The sequence below is a fragment of the Ruditapes philippinarum genome, unplaced genomic scaffold (assembly GCF_026571515.1).
Source record: "Ruditapes philippinarum isolate M1 unplaced genomic scaffold, ASM2657151v2 ctg4375_1_1_1_1, whole genome shotgun sequence".
Classification (NCBI taxonomy): Eukaryota; Metazoa; Mollusca; class Bivalvia; order Venerida; family Veneridae; genus Ruditapes; species Ruditapes philippinarum.
In genome coordinates, this window is record NW_026864199.1 from 37,514 (window position 1) to 62,381 (window position 24,868).

At 32.8% G+C, this 24,868-nt stretch overlaps 1 protein-coding gene across 1 annotated transcript; it reads right to left on the reverse strand.

Moving 5' to 3' along the window:
• Window positions 1-17,372: 17,372 nt before the first annotated feature.
• LOC132724824 (uncharacterized) lies at window positions 17,373-23,681 on the reverse strand. The gene is made up of 6 exons (XM_060709777.1): window positions 23,279-23,681; window positions 21,502-21,676; window positions 20,940-21,142; window positions 19,588-19,788; window positions 19,271-19,345; window positions 17,373-18,958 (listed from the first exon to the last, which is right to left on the reverse strand). The coding sequence occupies exons 1-6, from the start codon at window positions 23,367-23,369 to the stop codon at window positions 18,315-18,317; spliced, it is 1,389 nt and encodes a 462-aa protein (XP_060565760.1). The 5' UTR covers window positions 23,370-23,681; the 3' UTR covers window positions 17,373-18,314.
• Between the last annotated feature and the right edge of the window lie 1,187 nt (window positions 23,682-24,868).

Sequence of the window (24,868 nt, forward strand, 5' to 3'; positions counted from 1 at the left end):
GGATGCGCAGGCTGGTCTGGATCCATGCTTGTCACAAATACATTATGTTGGTTTTGTCGTTACACGGCTCATTTGAATTGTTTAAATATTCTGATTCCAATCTGCCTATCCGTGTTTGAGCATAAGGGACAGTTGAAAATTTGTAAATTTTAAACTCGATAGAAGCATTATTAATTACGTTCATACCTGTTTCTACCTGACATAAAAACCCTTGATTTGTGTCGCACTTCTTCCTCTCCCCAATTTGATCTTTCCTTATCCGAAAACAGAGCATAGTGCTTTGCCAGGTACCTGGGTAATTTTCGCCAAAATTCAGAGGTGAGCAATCTGAAACCCAGTGACGATTGCCTTCTGTCATCTCAACGAGTCCAATCCAATATTCTTTTAAACTAAAACAACGTTGTGACAGCATTTTCAACAAATGTTGAAGCATTCAATATCAGTTTACAGAAATAAAAATGGACACATTTAAGTTTTATAGACGTCTGCAATGATTCTATCCCCATATACACTGCTCAGATTACGGTAATATCCGAGAATTCTTGGACTTATCCAAAATGCTTTAACTGTATTAGTATTATTTAAACGTAAGATTGTGTATTAAATATTTTTCTAGCTTTGTATTGAATGTTTTGCTAGTTTTGAATTGAATATTTTGCTAGTTTTGAATTGAATATTTTGTGAGTTATGCTGTAATTACAATAATTTCTCGATTTTATGTAGAACCATAGAATATGATTTAATTGAACTAACTATATACTATTATTGCGATTGCGAATAATTAACAAGTCAAGATTTCACATAAAAATAGGTTTGCCTTGTCTAGTTTAGTGAATATTAATATACATACAAGATGTCTGTTTGGTAGTTTTCGAATGCAAGGTCAGAAATAAAGTCCAAGGTTGTTTGTGAATCAATCTTTGCCAGATCTCCACCTAAAGTTTGACACACTGTTCGGGCCTCATTCCAAGTTGCCAAAGTTGGATAGTAAACATAGTTGACCAACACGTTTGGTTGAAAGAAATCTGAAACATAAATGTTCGTTTTGTACAAATCCTAATGGGGACCATTTCAAGTTTCATCTTGGCAATTCAGTATCCGAGACTGTTACTGCGCGATCATTAAAAAAACCTCTTTATGAATAAAATCAAAATACAGACGGACGGACAGAAGTCATAATTCAATATAAATTATACAAATTCCGACACCGTAAATATTAACAACAATATAGTGCAACGTTTTAACAACGACCTATTAAAAATTAAAGGAGCTACTCTAATGCAAGATTCAGAGGCCAGAAATTACAGAATACTGAAACAACAAACTACTATTATTCAGCAGAAGAAATTAAAAATTACCCGCTAGAATTAATAATTAAAATATAAATGCAAGCTAAAAAAATTCCAGAGGATAAAGGCGCACAAAGTATTTCAAATGGAGTCCTAAGAATAAAATCCCTTTTATACAGACATGGAATAGGAACTGTATAAAATACAAGTGTTAAAGAAATGTAAAGTGAGTACTTATACTTCAATAAAATTGAGCCGTGTCATGACAAAACCAACATAATGGGTTTGCGACCAGCATGGATCCAGACCAGTCTGCGCATCCGCGCAGTCTGATCAGGATCCATGCTGTTCGCTATCGGTTTCTATACTGATTATAGAGTTGGTAAGCGAACAGCATGGATCGCGGATGCGCAGGCTGGTCTGGATCCATGCTGGTCGCAAACCCATTATGTTGGTTTTGTCATGACACGGCTCAAATTCTTTTCTTGCATTCAAAAATACAAAAATAATGAAGAGAGAAAGAGAAAAACAAAAGAAAATGTATATCTAATATAGCTATTATTGAAGTTACCCTGAAGTTATTTAAATATTGATAAAGAAATTATCTAAATTTTCATAAGATTCACGTTATAAAACATTCTTGTTCTCTGTCGCCTCCAACCCTCACAAAAAAGACAACAACAAACCCATTTTTATTTTGGATTCGTCGAAACAAATAATATCTAATATCAGATTTTATTTACCTATGACAGGTTCAATTTTTGAAAGCTGTATTCCTTCGCTGAATGTTTTCACTACAACCATAAGATAAAACAAACGAAAGAAAAACTCCTTGATATAAGAAAACATCCTACATGCGTGTTCTTCTTCCTGTTTCTGTGATAAATACTAATACTGTTAGTATCAGACGCATAAAAACATGTCTGCTTTATGAACTGTTTCGATTACCTTTGAAAAGGGCAATGCCCTCTATGTTTTTCATCGGAAATTAGAAAGTGCTTTACGTAAAGTCTTAAAGAAATGTATTACCGATTTTTATGATATTCAATGCCAGTATCAATAACATTTACTAACGTTATCCGGGTGGAAATCGACATGATCGCTAATAATGAATGCACGAATTAACCGTGATAACTATAATTAAACGTCGCAGGTAGTACTTTTATTATACTTTCAGATAAAAAGGTAGCATTGTTAGTGTACAATTCAACAATAATAAATAATAATAATACATTTTCCTTTCTTATTATGCTTTCTTTTCATATCATGCTAAAATAAGACTTCAAATACACTAATGTGGCAGGTTTTATCCATATCAGTTGATATAATTTATAATAGAGGAGTCTTAAGTTTTTTTATTGATACCTCAAGTTTGAGAAAATAAGAATAGAACAAAACATGTACAGTACAAAACAAAGTGACATAGTAAAGTGAAACCATGGCAATAATGTGAACACACGTACATAAGGAAAAAATAAAAACAATAGAAATTATACCATTGTAATTTTAGAATTGGTGAATGTGATCATTTTGTATTACTAAGTACAAAATGGTTTTCTTGCTGCAGATTGCTGGATTAACCAAAACAATTTTGCTTTCACTATTCATAAAATTTAAGAATGTTTGGTTGAAAATAAGAACTGTTTTAATATGTCTTTCTCAGTGAGTGAAAAATTACATAAATAATGAAATTCATAACCTTGCTTATGATTAGAACATAAACCACACATTCTTAAACTTCTATCAAACTATAAACTCTACATGTTTCAATTGGCATTTTATGGCCCATACATCTAAATTTGAAGAAAAAACTATTGCTAAATCTGGTGGCTAAATGTTTAAGTATTTTTCAAAACCATTTACCTTTTCAAAAGTTCTTTAATTTAGACATTTATTAGATTCACACACGGAATTTTGACAACTTTGAATATAGAGGATATTTGTTTGTTTGTGTGTAAGATGAAATTTTATTTCATCGAGTGGGCTTTAAAAACAGTATTCTCACGAGTGGCGTAGCCACGAGTGAGAATACTGTTTTTAAAGTTCACGAGATGAAATAAAATTACATCTTACACAACAAACAGACAAATTTTCTTTTTATTTTATGCTTAAAAACAAGTTAAAACGAAATTTCCATAATTTTAACGTTAATATTAAAATCTGTTTCCCCCATTGAGAGCCCCATTTAGACGGAATTTCTCATTTTAAACAAGAAGTCTTGAGCTGAAAAAAAAAGTCCGCCAATCAAGGTTAAATGACGGTGATATTTATTCATTTTATCAAAAATATGAATGATCGCTTGTTTTAATAATAAAAACAAACAATTCTTGTAGGAGAAAAAGTCCAACCATCCATCCATATTTCTGTTACTTACTGCGAATTTATATTAGACCTGGCTTTGTAAAATGTAAACGGCAGCCATTTTTTAAAGTTGTGTATTTCATGGGAGGAAAATAATTGTGTAAGATTCAGAAGGATATAATTTGGATTTGTTAGTCATACACCTTTTTAAAAGAAAGAAAACTTATTTGAGGATTGTAACAGACAAAAAATAAGTGTTGACAGAAGTGAAAACATTCAGAAAAGGAGCTAGGAAATTGGAAAACTTGGAAGCTTGCTAAGGAACGCTGGGTTGATTTACTTATTTTACGAGTGATGGCTGTCAATGCTTTTCAATTTTTCATAAAGCATACGGCAGTTATTGCTCGTAGGATACTTTAATATGCCCAAATGTCATCAAGAGCAGTTTTGCATGGGGAAGGAATGTATTTTTCAGACTGTAAAAACGAAACAAAAAAATTTTTAGAGACGAAATTTGGTGATTGGAATTTGAAGGAATAGAAGTAAGTTTTCTCTCTTTACTACTTTTGACATTTAAGTTATTTATCTATTTCAGCTTTGCTATTTCTTTTGACAGCCTGACATTGTCAGAATTGTCAGTAAAAATAAAATTGAGGTACTACATGGGGAAAATCTTAAAAAAGTAGTTTCGTCATTGAAAAAAGTGAAATTATATTTTGATAATTTTTACTGTGAAATTATCAAATATAATTTTCACGGATAAATCAGTAATCCACTGAAAAGCATAAAATAAAAACTGATATCTAATTCTAACATAAATGATTTTCTTATAATCAAGCACGGAAGTGACTGTTTGAAATATCTAATAGATTGACCTAAAGAAGTTTTCATACATTTCAGCCAAGGAAAATCCTCATAAAGATCATAGTATAATTTCTATGACATGAAATAAAGAATACCTTTTATACATAAATGAAAAAAATCAACAATCTCAAGCATGTTACCAATAATCAAACTAAAGGATTAATATTTTCTAACACATCCCTTTTCCTTTTATAAAGCACAACAATTTTGTGTTTATGTTAAAAACCACATTCCAGCTCACAGAAGAACGGACTTAGAAATTCAGGGGCTAGAGTGTATATGGATTGAACTTCTCTTTCAAAACAAAAAAAAAAATCCTTTTTGGCTCATTTTACAGACCGGTAAACTCTTCTTCACTTGTCATGGGAAAAATTGAGAATTCTATAGGGTTAGCTTTTGATACAAACATTGATAATATATTGATCACGGGTGACTTAAATTTAGATATGCTGAAGTCTTCCACAAGCACAAAAATAAATAGAATAGCTTCACAATATAACATGACACAAGTTATCAATGAGCCAACACACTTTACTTAATCTTCTCAGTCTCTTATTGATATCTTTCTTTTATCATCGACATGCGAGGTGACTTTATTTGGTGTAGGTGAACCGTTTCTTGCCCAAAATGTAAGGTATCACTGTCCTATCTACTGCTGTCTAAAAACTTCCAAACCACATCGTAAATGCTTCAAAAGGTCTGTCTATTTGGAAATTCAATCAGGGCGATTATATCAATTTTAAAAATGATGTGTGTACTTTTAACTGGAACTCTCTCTTCCATGAAGATATCAACATTTACGCTTCAAATGTAACTGATAAAATCATAAAACATATTCCTCATAAAACAATTACAGTTCGGCATTCTGACCCACCTTGGATGCACAATGATCTAAGAAAATTCATGAGAAAGCGTAAAAGAGCATATGACAGAGCAAAAAGAACACAAAAAGAACAACACTGGGACATATACAAACAATTAAGAAATAAAACTACTGAAATTCTAAGAAATGCCAAAAAACATATACAATAAAACTTGCAGAGAAAATAAAAAAATGAAAATATAAGCTCATCTGACTATTTGAAACAACTTAAACAATTTATTACACCCATCATCACATAACACTGGAATAAAACACACTTATTGATAATGGTACTCCTATAACATCAGATATTGACAAGGCTAACCTTCTAAATAACTTTTTTTTAAACTTGCATATTGTCACGAGGAAACACATTACTGTATTACTTATAAATAAATCTTTTTAAATTGTCAATACTTGGTTTATTTAAAGATTTAATTCTTGTAAGTCTCTTAAATAGGACCTACTTGTACACTTTCCATTGTATGACAGTGACCCCCCCCCCCCCCCCCCCCGTCTACTCCACTTTCTGTGTCTCTAGTCTGATCTCTTTTTTTCTTTTTTGTCTATTTATCTTCCTTTCTCCCATGTTGAGAAATTATTTAAATTTGGATATAGGCATTGAATCTTATACACTTGACATGTTCAGCTCCTTTTTATGATCCTTCACAAATTACGTCATAGCTACGTAGTAGGTATTTATTATTTGATTGTATTGTATGCTTATTTGTTATACGTACTGTGTACACATGAGCATATTGCCCGAATGTACTTTGAAATAAACTCTTGAAACTCTTCATTATCTTCTTGTAAATATATGGAAGGAATTAAATGCAGGTACAATGAACTGTTATTGCAAAAAATATAATATTATCAAGTTGTTACTAAAATAAAATGTTAATATCAGTGTTCGCGTTTACTGAGTAAACATATCAATTTACTCGCTAAAATTGCCAGGGAGGAAAGAAAAAAAGAGCCGTTAAGTCCCTGGGATGAAACACTTTCTCCCCCGGTAATGGTTAATTCTCTCTCAAGTTTTTTTGCTCTGATTGAAAACGGATTTTCTATCCGCTTTAAATAAATTGTATTTTAAGAACTTGACTTTCACCTCATTTTGATTTGTTCCCTTCTCATAAGCAATGCAGATTTATATCCCAAACGTAGACTAGGAGCAAGTGCTCGGCCTCGTTTTGGGCCAACCTATCAATGGTATCCACAAACATCAACAGTCACTGTTGTCAATATGTTTTGAGATATGAGACTGTTCCGTTGTTAATTAGGAAAATATTACCTTTGAAAAGGTTCAATACACATGGAAATATGTACAAAAATATAAAAGTATTTAAATAAACTCTTATCCATTGCTTATATTAATGCTAGATATGAAGTAAATTTAAGTCAGCAGTCTCTTTTCCACATTCCTTCGAGACTGGAGACCGTTTAAGACTGTAGACCGTCGATTTGCAGGCTCTTCAACATGACGAATTGAACATGACTGTTAATGTTTTTTAGTTTATTGACCTCTAAGTCTTAGATATTATTCAAGAGCACACAGACGTCAATTTATAGATAAAGTACACAAATTTGATTGTATTATGAAGTTATGCAAACATTGACATTTTTGTAAATTGAGGACTCGTCCCATTTGAAGTGGGACGTAACAGATGTATTAGCACTGAGTCCCAGGTACTCGGTAAAGTTAGGGAAAATCCCTAACACTGAATATGTTTTTTCACAGGAGAGAGTTTCATATAAGCTTTTAGCTTTCTACTCAATCCTGAATGCAATTTATATATTGTAATTTTGTCTGTAAATATTGATGAAGAAATAAATATTGTTTAAACCAACAATTTTTGTTTTGCCAGTATTTATTTTGAAAATTTTCGCCTGGTCGACGGCAGAAACTCGAAAAAGAAAAAGGTCATTGACTCTAACGCATCATTTGACATTTGTATACATATTGTATATTATCTTAAAATATTTAATTCACCATCTATATTTGAACTTAACAATTTATGTCATAAAGAAAGTCTATTAACATAATCAAAGGCTTTTCTATAATCTATAAAAGCACAATATAGATTCCTTTGATCAAGTACAAATCTATTGAACATTCTAGTGACAAAATATGATCAACAAACTGTATTTGAGCCGCGTCATGACAAAACCAACATAATGGGTTTGCGACCAGCATGGATCCAGACCAGCCTGCGCATCCGCGCAGTCTGATCAGGATCCATGCTGTTCGCTCTCAGTTTCTCTACATGCAATAGGGTTTGTAAGCGAACAGTATGGATCCTGATCAGACTGTGCGGATGCGCAGGCTGGTCTGGATCCATGCTGGTCGCAAACCCATTATGTTGGTTTTGTCGTGACGCGGCTCATTTCTTTCATAGCCCAGACTGCTCTTCGGAGATTATGTTATTAGATTATTAAAAATTATTCAACCGACTATTCACAACAAATTTCCGAAACAGCTCAAAATAGTAATTTCTCGTAATTATCAGGATCGTTTATATCATCTTTATTCTTATATAAAGGAAAATTACTTCTTTACAGTACTTCAGATTGCTCCAAAAGAAACCTGGATCAAACATAATATTACATAGTTTGCAAACAATTGGTTAAATTTAGTTAGATTTAAGTTTTTTAGGTATTCATGTAAGATAGTTATCCATTGGTGAAGCAGATTTGTTGTTCTTTAAATACTTAAGAACTGAATGAATTTCACTAACTGTAAATGAACGTTTTCATTACTGTATAGCGACGTATCTGATCAATGTCTATCTCCTTAAAATGTTCATTATTATGTCAACATTATTTAAGCAGTAGAAATATGGTAATTAATACTGCAAAATCAACCAGTAATACTGCAAAATCAGTCATTTATTGCACATTTAACATTGAATCTTGAATCTTTTTACTTTTCTTAAAATTGTAGAGTATATTTTTTCAAGTTTGATTTTCTTGAAATAGTTTGGCTTATCTGGAGGCATGTAGACGTTCAAAAGGCCAATGTCAATTTTATCTTCTATAGCAAAGATAAATGAGACGTATATTTTACACAAATTCTTTCAGCGAACTGATATTCTACAAAAATACAATTATTGTAATGCCTAGGTCACAAATATAACGGCCCCGTCCGATGAAACGATTTTTACAACATCGGCGGCTTTGACGAATGACGTCTGCGCGATTTATAAATGGATCAGACGGTCGCCGCGTTAGCGCCGGCGGTAAAGGTCCCCCTGGGCTCCTTGCCATTGGTTCTTGTTGCTGGGTCATGTGGGGGTTGCGTTCATTGAACGCCGCATTTCCTTGTTGATCTTGTTTATCATATTTTGTCATTTTATGATATTCTTTTAAAAATCAGTCAGTGGTCAATATGCCAGGAAAGAAGGAAGTTGATAGAGACAAGATGAAGGTCGAGCAAATAATGCAACAATTGTAGTTTGCCTTTTACTTAATAATAGTCCACGTAGACGTTCTTGCCCGACTAAATCCAAAGAAATTCACAAATGCATTTTTAGGTAACAACAAAAAACTCAAGCCGTAATTACAACAAACTCAAGGCGCGCGATCGCCGTACGACGAAACAACGACTGCCCGGTGCCTGTGCATGAATCGTCCTGGTACCGGGCGATACTCGTTCGCCAACTGGTGTCTAATTGGGCGCCGTGCGGGTTCCGGGCGATGTCCAGGTGCTGCCTGGCGATTGGGCGATCCCCGCCAGATGACCTTTTCAACTTACTGACCCCAAAAATTATCGTCCGGACGCCGTTAGATGTTAAGTAGTACTGCCTTAGCGACCCCCTGGTTTAAACGACTCCCTGTCTTATCCGACCTTGTTTCAGTACTCCCAACGTATTTTCCTATATAAATGGTCTGTATTAAACGACTCCCTGTCATATGTGACAAGCGACCTTAATTGGCCGGTCCCAATGCAATGTTTTGTCTGATTTAAACGACTTTCACACCTTTTAATTATCCGTTAATCAGATAAAGAATCCCTTTTTTAACACCCAGAGGGCCAAAATAATTAAGTCCAATTATAATCCAGCACTTAGCAAACAAAGTCTTCACACCTCCATCTCAATTACACAATTAGCATGTATATAGATACATGCAGGTACCAAGTGACGTAGCGTCTGTTCATGGAAAGCATGATGCGATCGATGTGTGTGTAATGTACAAAATGGCCTGAGTACTTGTGTTAGATTTTTTTTAATTATAGAGTGCACACGGAAGATTCTTTAGGCAGCATTTTTTTTAATTTACCTTTCTATGGCTGCATAATTTATACGGAAAAAATATTGATACCAAAAAATATTGATACCGAACCAGAAAAAGCTTTGGATATGGACAATTGTTAAAAGATCCTGTAACACAATTTTTTCATGGTTTTATTTCATAAATATGATGCTCAAATTAAGATTTGTCAATATTGTAAGTTCAAATAAGCATTATTTGTAAAGATATCACCCAATTTAACATTTCATGTAAATAAAGGCCATTAAAGGGAGGTAATTAGAACCTTATTTTCTATAAATTCTAAGTCAAATTTTCCAATAAGAAATCAATGCATGTAATTTATTGATTAAATATAATGTGAACAAATATTTGCAGTACACATTTTACATATTCTTTGATGTTTAAAAATTGTTTTATTTGCATAATTATATCCATATATATTTTTTTGCAAGATACGTAAACACAGTAACAATATCAATCACAAAACATACAGGATCTGTAAGTCACATTGGTATATAGACAGATAGATGATATTTAAATTTAATTTTCTTTGAGACTGTATTTAGAGACTCCCTGTCATATGCGACCTTTTTCTGAAGATCCCTGGGAAAGTCACATATGACAGTCTCGACTGTACTTTAAACTCGATGGCGCCTGTCCGATGAGCAAAATTTTCAGCTGCTGTCGTGCGATTGTCACAGTGCCGTACAGACACTGGCCGATATTACGAATTTTTGGGGGAAAAGACGCCGCCCGGCGGCCGTTTGTCATTTGTGACTGAGGCATTATAAACAATATCCTTGTCAATCTGCGCTTTTTAGATTATTTGAGCACTGGTTAACAAACTTGAAACTGGTAAGTTAGATTTCACAGTTCATTTAGATTTATGTTAATTTATCATAGTCTCCTATATAAACGACAAAATTAAAAATGTTGCAGGCTCGTTCATGAATGTATATATTAAAAAAGATTACAAAATTAAATACTTAAAAAAACTGGCTGTTAAAGGTAAACAACTCCACAGTACATATTACAACTGTGTACTGCAGATTTATCTCCCTTAATTACACTTCTTGGGGGTTTAAAGTTATTTTTTTTAATGTTGCAGGTTCGGTTTAATTAAGTCTGTTCATGGACGGTAGTGGAAATTGCAAGTTACCTCCATTCCTGCTAGCACCGGCTTAAGCAGAATATAACATTTAAACACAAAAATAGTGAAATTTTGAATTAATTAAAAGAAACATCCATATTGTTGTTCATACGACGGTTATAAAAGTCTTACTTGTAAAAAAGCTTTTAGTTTAGCTTTGTCATTAAAATCATTAAAACAAGGTTACTTTATAATTGCCCTACTTAATAATTCATTCCTTATATTGTCATCCATTCTTAACTTATATCTTAATTCTTAACTTATATCCAACCCTTCCTGACATACCGATAATTGCTTGCATAGTGAGCAACAATATTCATTTATTGTCATCTGTTTTTTCAACAGCCTTAACAATTATATTTCTTAGGCAAAGGCGTACATATATTTGTACATTCCCTTAAAATTATTTTAAAAAATCCTTCTGCATCCAAACTGTTTTATTGCTCTATTAATTAAACTGTAATGATGCTGGTCTAGTATAAGAATGATTTAACTTACCAATATGCACATATACTGTAAGAGTCTTTCAAAAATAAGATTAATTAATGGTAACTGGTATAAGTAAAGTTATATCGACTAATAATAAACCTTAGTTTAATATTTGATTGATGTATTCAAGTCATTTCAAAAAGTAATAAGTTACTATTAAAAATCTTAAGTCAACGGTTTTAAGCCACAATTCAAAACTCATAAGTCAAAATCAAAAGCCATAAGCCACGAGGTACAAATTACATCTCAAACGAGGCAATGAACTTAAATAACCATACCACTCTCCAACATGCCATGCAAGTTGCTTTCAAATATCCACCATACCTCTCCCTGCCTTCAGACCCCTTTGTCAGACGACAATCCAAAATTGTGTGTTTGACACTGCGAGCAGGTCAAATTGTGACCAGGTTTTCCAGTTCTTAGTAAGGGGTTAAAGGGAAATGTAATTCTAAATACAAAATAATTATATAATATTTAATCAAAGACCTAGTCGGGGTAATTTGGCATATGAAAAAAAATTGAAATTGACATGCAAAATTGTTTAATTCATCAAAATTTCTCTGTTTCAGTGAAAACAGTTCACATCACAGTAATCATTCAGCATTGTCATCTTTGTGAATCATCTCCGGTAAACTGCACGTAACATCAGGTTATCCGTAATGAACATCAGAATACATACGCTGTTGTTTTATACCATGCACGTTTCATAGTTGTGCAATGCTAATTTCGTACGATTATGTGAACTGCATCAAAAAACATAAAAGAGATTCTCGTATTGTATTAAACTGAGCTCATTAAAATGTTCAGAATCACTATTACTAATTCAGTCCTTGTTTGTGTTGACACCCACACCATCTTTTATTGCACCCGTTAGAAGCACTTCCAATAATAACGCATCGACTTCCAGCAAACTGCATAGGTTGCATCATTCTGAAAAATAAAACTTCTACAGAAACAGTCGAGTTTTATGTGCCAACATCTCAGCGCAATATATTTAATGCTTTAACGATCCGTTTCAGTGCATCCCAATTTAGTTTGACTATCAATTTTGGGTCGTTTTTTTCTTTGAGTCCGAAACGTCTATCCAGATTAATTACATACTGAAACCATCTAAAGCACCATGTTTACAGAAATCAAGCCAAAGGGTTTAAACCTATCGTATTCGCTTATATGCCAAATATAGTTTGGCCCTCATGCGCAGTACATACAGTCTCTCTTTAGGCATCGGGCTTTTTCAGTTCAAGACCTTCAGGGGCTGAGAAGTTTAATCATATGTTTACAACATCTTCGCGCTGTACGTGGATGTTTTGATTAAGATTTTACGGTTTCTCTTTGTGCAATAGTCAACAGTCTGGCCACTGTACTCCATTGCTTTGTTTAAAACATTGTTCATTGACAAAACTTTTATTTGAAGCATATATGTTCAAACTGCGCCGTTTCAGGTTCGTCATGTTTAAGAACCTTGTCAGTAGGCGCAGTGTCATAAAGATGTCTCATTATAGTGAACATCCAATAATTCCATTGTATTTCAAACCTTGTTGTTTTACATGTTCCACTATACATGATGCCTTCGATATTCAGAGATGATGCAGGCAAAAAGGATAGCACCTCGGCAACCTGTTACAGCAAACACGCAGCAAAACAAAATCACATTCTATTTTGATTACTCTTCGACTAGTAATCAGAAGTTATAAAAATATATATAATTATTTGAAAACAGTACAAAATAATTATGATAATTTATCGCAGAGTAATATTCATGTACGATGTTAAGTCAAGGTGTGTAAGAATTACTACCATTAACAAAGTCGGTGTTCGCTTTGGGAAGGGTGAAATTACACCATTCTGAAACCTTACATAATTTATCTAATCTTGCTTCCATCGTTTACATTTTTATAAGTATAACATCGGTGAAAAGAAACTTAACAGTTATAAGCTTTTACTTGCTGACATGGGTAGCAATAGAGGGTAAAAATTGCCTCCAGATGAGCCAATTTTTTTTTTTAATCCAACCTAAAAAAAAAATGAAGATTTTAAGAAAAGTAAAAATATTTACAATTAAAGTAATAGTCTAATTTTATTGCCCTGTTTTGAGAATACATTATAGTCCTCAATTAAACGCATTAAGGATTTGCACTTCGTTTTTTGGTTTATTTTAAGAAGTAAATGGCCTTAATGTGTAATAACTTGAAAATCCATTAGCTTTAAGTTTTCGTAACATCCGCAATTTGAGGCATGCTGCGGTTAATATTACCCTATTTGTATTGAGAGGTCAAAATGACCCTCTTTCTTCTGAATTGTTTTATTTTAGACTTATATTTTCTCTTTTATTTTTAAGATGGGAAATGGTCAAGCGCTTGCAAAATTGTCTACACGGATATGAAACAACTAAAAAAACACTGAATTGTCACATTTTGTATTGTATTTACGGCACTGGAATTACATTTATTGATTTTAATCCGAATGAATTTTCAGTATTAATTCTTAAACAATGTTATATACAAAAGTATAGTATTTACAAAAAAGTGCAAAACATATTAAAAACGGAACAACCATAACTTCAAAAATGTTGAAAATAGTTATGAATAAGAAAAAAACCTGGACATATCTACATTCAAACTTGGAGAAAGTTTCTTTTTTGTTTCAGTATATTTGATCTAAACACATATTTTATATCTTATAAAGATGTATAATTGTTACAAAAAATCTTTAAAAGTAAAATGGTTTATTAAATCAAGTATCCCTCTCTCTTTTTGGGGAGAAGGTGGGTGTCGATTCTTAAGTACTTTGACAGTTGCCATAATTTACAAACTTAATAAAACTTCATAAAATTTTGTGACCAGTATTAAAGTAACCAATGTAGTACGTCTAACCAAAACAACTGATACAGCATTTAACGAAAAATCTTCTCGGGATAAAAATCGCTGAATATAAGATCTATAGTTACAACCTTAGAACTGATAAACAATAAAACCAACATAATGGGTTTGCGACCAGCATGGATCCAGACCAGCCTGCGCATCCGCGCAGTCTGATCAGGATCCATGCTGTTCGCTGTTAGTTTCTCTACTTGTAATAGGGTTTGTAAGCGAACAGCATGGATCCTGATCAGACTGCGCGGATTATGTTGGTTTTGTCGTGACTCGGCTCAATTGAATATAGGTTATCCCGTACGACATTTAACTACTACATGCATTGTCAGCACGTGCATAAATGTCGTCTGTTGTCAATAACCTTGAATACAGCTATAAATTTGTACATAAAGTTATAGTAAAAATGATGTTTAGAGGAAACTGAAAGGAAATTACCTCCATTTATTAATGCGCGTGAAAACATTACATTTCATTACTCTCGTGAGACAGTGCCTTCCATTTCCTCTGTTGCATAGCAACATTAGATACTGTACAGAACACCCGTGTTTGCATTACGGTTCAAAAATATGTTTAACGGATGGGCGCATTTATGATTTTATAGTGATTTAATCAATACGTTTTATTAATTGAATATGATTGTTTGGATAGACTAGATGTACAATACTTGAAAGCAGATTTTTAATTTTGTTTCAATTATCTAAAACCTATTTGATAAAACTTGGTAATTAAAATCGTTAGTTTTGTCTGCATGTCAGTAACTCCTATGTACTAGACAGTTTATAAACGACATCTTTTTGTAACAAAATCACAATATTGCCAAAGGTTCGTGTTCTTGAGATGTAATTCTTTATGCCACTCAGCCATTGCGACCTTTGTTCCTTTTTGGGAACTCAAAAAGTATCCGGTGAGGTTACAGACATTTTATGTCAAATGCCGAAGTTAAAAAATAGAGCCACGACTTCAGCAAAAACAACAACAACAACAACAACAGGAAGTGAAAATGCAACATTTTGTGATTCCATGAAGGTTATGAAAGTACGCAGACCTTTAAACTCGAAAATTAAACACAATTCATATTCAGTTTATAATGTCAATTATTGTGATTGTAAATAGAATTATATGTGTATCTTTCAGTTGGTAATGCCATTTAATATATATGTTTAACACAACTATTCTGCGCCACATGTTAATGTTTCTTCGTTATTTCTGCAAGCGTGTACCATTATGCGATGATTAAACAAGCTTGATTTTGCATGATCTTGTCGCAGATTAAATTGTAGCATCATCGTTTATATGAAAATTGATATATACAAAAACAGCTGCGTCTTCCGTTCAACATTGTCATAGATTATTGTTCCATGTCATGAATCAATGTTTGTCAGTGACATTTCCTACAACACATTATAACAAATTTCATACTGACTTTTACAATTATTCATATTGGTAAGCCGCTTTAGTAACAACCCACATTCTGAAGTAAGCGAAAATAACCAAAAGCTCTAAAATCTGATTTATTATTGCGCAGTAAAAAATGTTGCGAAAGATGAAAAAAAGTCAATAACAAGACTTTTCATACATTAAACGATAATTCTGCATTATGTACGTTACATGCAGATAGAAAAGAATTTGTAAAGGTAAACTTTTTTTCAAGCTAGGACAAAGTTCATATCATGCCTTTAAATTTATGCATGCACGAGTACCTTTGATGTTGCTTTGCAAATCACCAAAATATAGACTAGGAAACAAAAGATTCATCCTAGACACTTGACCTCTCATATTTTGAAGGAAACTTCATCCCATATAAATCAATAATTTATTTTACCTCTCACCCCTTATTTTTCTAGTTCAAATATTTCAATATAATGATTTGGAGTATGCGGATGAAGAGTCTATACATATCGGTCATGTGTCCGAAATAATTGCTCAAGATACTTAAAAAGGATTTCTTTATATTGGCGTGGCGGCGTAACCGAGTAGTTTATGCGTCGGATTAGTAATCTAAAGACTGCTGACCGCGTGGTTTCAATCCCTGTCTGGGGCAAGTCGTTGTTTCCTTGAGCAAAAACCTTCACATTCATTGCTTATTACTGGTTGGTTCCAGGAACGGATTCGAGAGTGTTCCAATAAGATTATACCATCCAACACAATCGAACTAAAATAAATAACTAAAATAAATTTGTCTTAACTATATTGCCATATTTAGCTGATTGATTAAACCAGGTCGAGTTATAAACTAAGTGTCTTCCTATTTATTTGATTAAGTATTTCTATACACATTTTTGGGTCTTGCCGCTAACAGCACTTTTAGTGCTTTGATTATATACAGCACCATAATAACCTCATCAATTCAAGGAAAAGGTGGAGCTATTGCCATGACCCAATAGGCAGTACGTGTCGGTATTGGTTATACATTTTGTTTTTGTTTATCTATACCAAAAAACTTAAATATGTTTAGTTCTACATGTAACACTCATTTTCAGGTTAAAGTCACTGGCATCATGATGAGTCTTATCCACCATACTCAATCAAGGTCACTTTGAACATGTTTAACATGTCAAAAATAGTTATAACATCAAACTTTTGTGATTCTACTTTGGGTTCATTATACGTACGACTCCTGAAAAATGTTGAGCGGAATCTTATTTCAAATTATGAACAAATATGTGTAATATGTTCTATGTTTAAAACTTACTTGTTATTGATATGAAATTAAGCATTAAATAGAAATAGAAAATGCATTCCATGCAACTACATGTACATTTATTACTAAATGCACAATATGATAAATCCAGAAAAAACATGGCGATTAAAGTTTGAATTTCAGTTATGCATACCTCTTTCAGACAAATATAAACACACATGTCACTTCTTTCAAACTGTTTTGTATATTTACTAGATATAACATGGTTTCCTGTTTAGACAATGGTACAGAAATACATGTGTACATAGGGTTCTTGAAAAGTATGAAAATAAATAAACATCAAGTTTTTCTAAACACTCAAACTACGGATCGATCAACTCACAAAGATACGTGTATCTAAGTATTTTCGTTATTGTTACTTCAACTTCTGCAAATATTTGAAATGTCTGCATTTAGAGACATATGCTTAATAACTTACTTTGATGACAATTGTACGATCCCGATTTATGCGTGATGAGAAATTGTTTTGAAACAGTCATACATCAACGATTTTATTTTTCCTCTAGGAATTTATAATAATAATAATAATAATAATAATAATAAACATCTATTTAAAACGTTAAAATCGCCCACAAACAATGACTATGAGCATTAAACATTGTAAAAATTGTACACATCCCATATATACAAATTGATGAGCATAAGTGCAAATAGTACAAAGGCAATAATAAGTCCTCTGCATCTTCAGTAAGCATTAAAGTATTTCTGGTACAAAAAGTGTTGAATACAATAGCAATCTGTGTAAGACTAATTAACATTGTTTTCTTATATTTTGCTAAATTCAATTGAACTGATTTTACTTAAGATGTCATCTATGTCTGAATTGACATTATTCATCAAGTCATTCAAGAAAAACATGAACAGTAACGACGATAACGAGTCACCCTGTTTCAAACCGACATGTGAATAAAATTAGTCCCGAGTATAAATTGTTATACACATGTATCTTACACATGATCTAACTGTGGAATACATTGCTTTTAATGCCTTCACCATCTTACAATGAGCATTTTGTGTAAGAGGTTTGTGATAAACAAAGTTTCTATTAATTCTTCTCTCGTAATCGACAAAGCAGTAGTATATTTTACCAACAGCATTTATCACTTTATTTCTAACCGAATGCTGATTTGAAAATACAATCAATAATAGAATTGCCTTTCTTAACCCTAAACTGACTTTTAAATTAATTTGTCATACTTAATAAACCATATGGTAAGTCTGTTCAGTAAAATTTGTAAGTAAATTTTTTCGAGAACTGGTATCAATGAAATTGCTCGACAATTTCCTGCAATATTTACATCACCCTTTTTGAAGATTAATATCTATAAAACAAGTTTTCTTTTATAATAATAATGCTTTTGTCCGAAAGACATATTTCAAACGAGTGGCTTATTAGCATAATTATGTGTTTGTCACTTCTCATTTACAGCAAGTTCCCAGAAATGACGTTTAGAATCATTTTTACATCCATCCAGACACTTATTTTTTCATTTCAATGCACCCATGAAAACTTTTTATCCAAGAAAGTGTGTTGTTATAACTGTCTACGGCTATAAATAGAACGATGCGAACGAATATGCATGAACACATTTTTCAAATCTGGTAAAAGTAAAATAGTCAATGGAATAACAACAGCAATTATACCGACGGTACCCATATACTTAACCGACGCTCTCCTGTCGTCTGCACTTGTCAACTTCCGCATATGAGCTCCAGTTGATTTAGAGTTAACTGTTAGATTTTTCACGAACTCCTTGGCGATGACTTCCGCTTGCTCCGTGGTAAAGTTATTTTGTTCAAATGATGACACTGTGAGTGTAACTGTATAAAATTCTGTTGAAGTTGAATGAATTGTTTCCGTGTAGGTGTCAGTAAATGAATTCGTTGAATACACAGTTTGAGTAATATTTAAAAACTCTGTGTTTGTTAGAGTGATATTAAAATACTCAGTGTTATATACATTGTGTGTCACATTGACGGTCTGTGTAACATTGAAAGGGACAGAAAAATGTTCTGTAACTAAAGACGTTATTATACTTGTTTCTGTTAAACAAATAGAAGAAATACTTGAATAAACGACTAAAGGCGGGCAAAGAGTTGAAGAAGTTGGTACAACCACCACGGATGAAGATGGTACCACCGTGCTACTTGGTGTTGGCACGGTAACTGGTGTATATCCTGAAAGAAACATAAATCGGTCAAATCGATAATGGAAATGAAATATTTGAAAAACAAAACTAAATACAAACAAGAATTAATCTTAGACGTTATAACATAAAGGAATCATTTGCACTAGCATTATGAATTGAGGCATTCCTGCATTGAAGGTTTATCCTGCTATACAGAGTTAACTTTAACCGGTACAAATATTTTTCACAAGATTCTTATAATGATCTTTAAAACATCGAAGCTTTATTTAGTATTCAATGTAACGGAAATGGGCGGAATAGATATCACCAACTATCACCAATACTTTAACTACATAACTACCTAAATTAGAGCAGTTATGTCCAGGTATATAACTGTTGTTCTCAGCAATTACCGGCATCGCCGTGTTTAGTGTCACTGAAATAAAAAAAATACTTCATGTTTTCAAAATGCAAAACTTAATCACCAGAAATTCCATTGATAAATTATTGCCAAATCAAATACTTTACTTAATTTATAGACAAACCAAACTTGGATATAACGTTCATACAATCACAGTGAATTAAACTGTATTCGTATAAAGATAAGAAAGCTAACTGAATGTTTCAAGAGAAATATTTGTTTCTATTGTAGGTAACAGAAACTACATGTACTATTACCATTCAAACAAAATTTGCTGAACATCTGAAAAATTCCTTGTCCAAGATCCATCGTGGCCAACATGATACATGTATCTGGAAACTTCTCGACGGTGGCCCAACAATCAACGTTACCTGAACATTCTGACTTACAGTCCGAGCTATTAGTGCTCATTGACAGAAACTGACTGTCTAGTCGAGAAATGTATGAACATGGAACGTCTGTAAAATAAAACACATGAATACAATTATCTCGTTACAGCTTACACTCAAACATCGGTCACACTAGTTCCTGAATTAATTTACAAACAATACGTGATGTGACGTGGAGTATCTGAAAATGTAACAAGATTAGCTTAGGAGCCAAGATTATAAATTGCTGTGAATGTGGAGATAAGGGGTATCAAACAAAAGATGTGATTAAATGAAATATAAAGGCACGGCGCATTCGATATAAAATGACATGAAGTCTATAAATACAAATGACACACAATTTATAAAATGTTAATAGCACAGAGTACATGAAATACAAAAGACATTGGATATATGAAATACTAATAACATTGGGCAAATGAATTACAAATAGCATGGATATATGAAAACAAATATGAAATACAAATGACATGAAGTACATGAAAATAGTGTATAATAAATACAAATGCCATGAGGAATATGGAATATGAATGACACTGGATGTATGAAATACCAACAATATGAAATGTTTTTCTGACCATATTGACGGTCTTTTAAAGAAAAGGTCAAAACGTTACGATTGATGGAGTAACACAGGAATGCAGCGTCTCTGAAAGAAATAGACAGCGCAGTTCATGCAAAGAAAACAGACTATCCGAACATCAGGCGTAAAAGAAGCAGCCGAACGCAACAGCGTTATATGTGTGCAAAAAGACCGTAACAAAATTGACTAAATGCTCTATATCGCTCACATGAGAAACACTCCCTGTAAAAGACACATTTATTCTCAAGTGATCTGGGTAAAAAGTAAGTCAACTGATATCAAAGTTTAAATGTGCATATAGTCCAAATTTGAAAGCTGTAGCTCTAAGATAAAAATAGGTCACTAAATCATAATCAAAATCTGAAACTTGAAAGTATCTAAAAGACAAAGGCTGTGGATTATACAAAGAACATGGAGTGCAAGGCAATCTCTCAGTTTGTAAAAATATAGCATCAGCAAATGCATAATATTAGTAATCACCATTTTTGTCGGCCGCCTACAGTATGACATTATTGAATGATACCATGAAAATGGTTAAACAATTCTAAGCAATTACTTGTCATTTGTCGACACGCGTATTTTAACCGGCTCTGTCCACTCTTACTATTGATATAATTGAGCATAATTACGTTCATACCTGTTTCTACCTGACATAAAAACCCCTGATTTGTGTTGCAGTTCTTTCTCTCCCCAGTGTGATCTTTTCTCATCCGGAAACACAGCTCATTGTCTTTCCAGTTAGACGGGAAGTTTTCGCCAAAATTCAGAGGTGAGCAATCCGATACCCAGAAATGATTGTCCTCTGTCATTTCTACAAGCCCGATCCAATATTCTTTTGAACTACAACAAAGTTGTGAAAAGTTGTGACAGAGTACCTTTTTTATGAGTGGTTAATCAGATTAATTAGATATAAATTCATAAAGAAAATTAAAAGATTAATTGATAGTACAAGCCATAAAAATAATTCTTAAGAGACCTAGGTCAAAGAGTCAACACTTTGATAAAAACTCAGCAGTGTTATCTATTACTTAAATTGCGTTAAACATTTTGCTAAATATGAATTACTTTCACGGTACATTTGCTGTTACTTATCCGATATTTCTATTATTTACTTGCTGAATTTAACTTTTTAGTTTTATTTGACCTAGTTTTTGTTTTTTTGAACACGTGTCTAGTTCAATGAATAGTAGTGTACATACAAGATGTCTGTTTGGTAATTTTCAAATGCAATGTTAGCAATTATGTCCACAAATGTTCCTGAATTAATCTTTGCTAGATCTCCGCCTAGACTTTGACATACTGTCCGGGCCTCATTCCATGTCGCCGAAATCGGATAGTATACATAGTTGATCAATATGTTAGGCTGAAAAATGTCTGAAATAGAAAGGGTAGTTTTTATTGTTTCTTGCATTTATTTTAAACATTTTATAAAAGAGACAAAAGGAATCCGTTAAAACCGTCCAAAACGTCAAAAATGAAAATGTTGAAGGCTCAGTTTGATTGTTTGACCACTGGAGAGTCAAAGCTACCGTGTAAGTCCCCTGGCCGCGGTGTAACAATCTACAGTACCTCCCATAGAATTAATACCACACGAACAATATATTTTCATAGAATAATGCCTTCTCGGTCTTAATATTATGACCCCCGGTTAAAGTATCATGACCTCCCTCACATACAAAATGACCCTTGCGAATAATTGCGACCTTCCCCTGTCATAATTGTTGTTCGGCGCCGTGAGTCACACATATTTAAAGCCAATTATGTCCAAGAAAAGCTGTTATCTTTAAATGTCAAAACCCTTTTTATGCATTTATAATTTCCATTAGATTATAATTGGTCAATTACATGAACCTTTTACATTTTGATACTGTTATGATAAAGAAGTTTACATTCATCGCCAATTTGTTCAGGTAATAAGCATCTCTAAAACAATTATCTAAATGCTATAAAACTGCTGTTTGCTATTTCTTAAAAAAGATTTTTCTAAGGCATAATATGCCTTTAAAAAAGGTGCAGCAATGACGCGTGTTGACGTGATTTTTATCAGTTAATGCACGTGTTCTTCTCATATAATGTATACCCGGTGCTCCGTTTTTATACAAGAAATAGTAAAATTTCTTTCACGTGCGGTTTGGTAACGTTACAATAAAGGGGTCATTTTTATCATAGAATTTTGACTGGGGAATCACTATGTTGTAAATAAAATGAACCGCAGTCAAGAAAAGTCGTGTTCAATTAAATAATTATCTTTATCGTACTAGAACAGATGTGAGCGAGATACAATATACCGCGACATTTAATTCTCACTACTTTTAGAAATAGAATAAAGAAAATCTATTTCCTGATAAAAGGTTTATGATCATATGAAAATCCCCCGTATAAACACATCTGTGGCTGTTTCTAAATTCAAATTTCACCATTTTCGTGTTTAAATGTTGAATTCTGCTTAAGCCGGTGCTACCGAGCGTGGACGGTGACTTGCACCTTCAAGTACAATCCATGAAACCGAGTCTGCAGCATTTTCAATTTTGTCGTTTTAATACACGTAGTTCTTAAGGGATTCCGTTTGTTTCTATCTTAATCAAAATCCAACTACATGTATTTGAACTTTTAAAAAACAAGTTGTAGTTTCTGGCACGATCAAAGTATTTTACTATTAAGTTTAATCAAGAAACACGAAAATTTCATATTAGCAGGATTTAAAGTTTGTTTTTATATTTTAAGGAAAGAAAAAGGAAAAAAAGAGGAGAAAATAAGAAAAAACAAAGATAATGAATCATGATACAGATAAGACATTTGTTCAAAATAACGCTGCAGTAGCCATGTACAGTGAAACTGGCCACTTACTTAATATTCACAAAATGTATTAATTTGGCTTCACGGAATGACCCCACCCCGCACTCTTCTTCATGAAAACAAAACTATTAACAAAAATAAGCAAGCAAATATACATGCATATCATTAAATTTTATTTACCTTTGTCCGGCTCTTCAATTTTTGAAAGCTGTATTCCTTCACTGAATGTGTTCACTAGAATCAACATAAAACATAAGAAAAAAGACGGCATCCTTAGTGCACCTGTTTAATCCTGTATCTGAAATAAAAAATACCGTTTTCAGTATTAGACGACAAAAAAGATAGTGAAAAGTTAATGTAAAAAAGAAAAAAAACAAAGAAAGGTCCTTAATGTGAAACCTAGTTGGAGCATGGTGCTATTAAAGGCAGTATTGTCATCGGAAATGAGAAAGTACTCTGCATAAAGCCTTTAATAAAGTTATTACTGATTTTAATGACTTTCTATTCCAGCACCAGTAACGTGCACTAACGTTATCCAAGTGGAAATGGACATGATCGTTAATAATGAACGCACGAACTAACCGTGACAACCATAATTAAACGTCGCAGGTAGCGCCGGTATTTTTTAAATACATTCTTTTGATAACAAGCTAGCAGTGTTAATGTTAAAACATAACAATGAAATAAAGTAAAATGGAAGTAATAAATTGAAACTTTTAGTGATGCATTCTTTAAATTAATACACTCTAATGGATGAAAGCCAAAAATAAATTTGATGTAGACGTGCAAACAAACAAGATTCTTTTGTAAGGTTTATAAAATCGAAGTTGGAAAATATTTGATTTTCATTTAACTAAAATGTGTTACATTTTATTATTGATACTTTTTGTTTTCTCAAACTTGACATGGGCGAGGAAGGTGAATAATGATGATTATTACCATATTATTATCAATTTGTGTTCATATTACGTAACTGTATATATTGATTATTGAACCATCCTATTTTGATGTGACCAATTTTGCCATTTGTAATCTTGGGAAAACGGAAATATTTATTGCACTGACGTTAAGAATAAATAAATAAAAGTTTGTCAATATGTCGATGTTAATTCGTAAATTTGCGCATTTATATAAACTTATTGAAAACATACAAAATGCGTCTTTTCCTTTGAATTATGAAGATATAGACCTATTAACTAATAATGGTTTTGGGAATTGATAACAAACCGGGTAGTCCAGTGGATAGAACTGCCCATCGGTAGTCTCACAATGCTGGTCGGGTTGCACATATTCTCTAGAATTGAAACATGCTAGGCATATTCCAATTCAAGAGAAAATGTGCAACCTGAGCGGAATTGTGAGGCTACCGATAGACAGTTCTATTTAGAAATAAATACAAATCCCACGACAATTATACACAAAAGTAAATGAGCACTATTGTCAGTTGCTGATTCATGACGTCCTGACTTCGATTATTGAATAAGCATAATGGGTACCAGACAATATGTTTACCTTTTCTGAAACTTTTTGCCCCTCGCACTCTATAAAACGTCGGACTACTGTTGTAAAATGACTTCAAGCATTTGCTCGTTGCACTAAGTATATACATAATACTAAAATATACCCAATGGATAATGAATTTTAACCTGCACCGGAATTGATATCCACGGAAAAAGTGGCACCCATAAAAAGCACAGACACTTGGGCGTCAAACCAACACGGATGAACCTACCCTGTAAACGGTCAATAAAAACTTTTTACATTTTTACA

Bases quoted from the DNA above. Each gene is read 5' to 3' on its own strand.
- LOC132724824 (XM_060709777.1), bottom strand. From the start codon at position 23,369: ATGCCGTCTTTTTTCTTATGTTTTATGTTGATTCTAGTGAACACATTC. The intron at 21,143-21,501 runs GTATGTACACTA...ACTTTGTTGTAG, and splicing joins AATTACCAAACAGACATCTT to TTCAAAAGAATATTGGATCG. The intron at 19,789-20,939 runs GTATGAACGTAA...TTTATTTTACAG, and splicing joins TTTATGTCAGGTAGAAACAG to ACGTTCCATGTTCATACATT.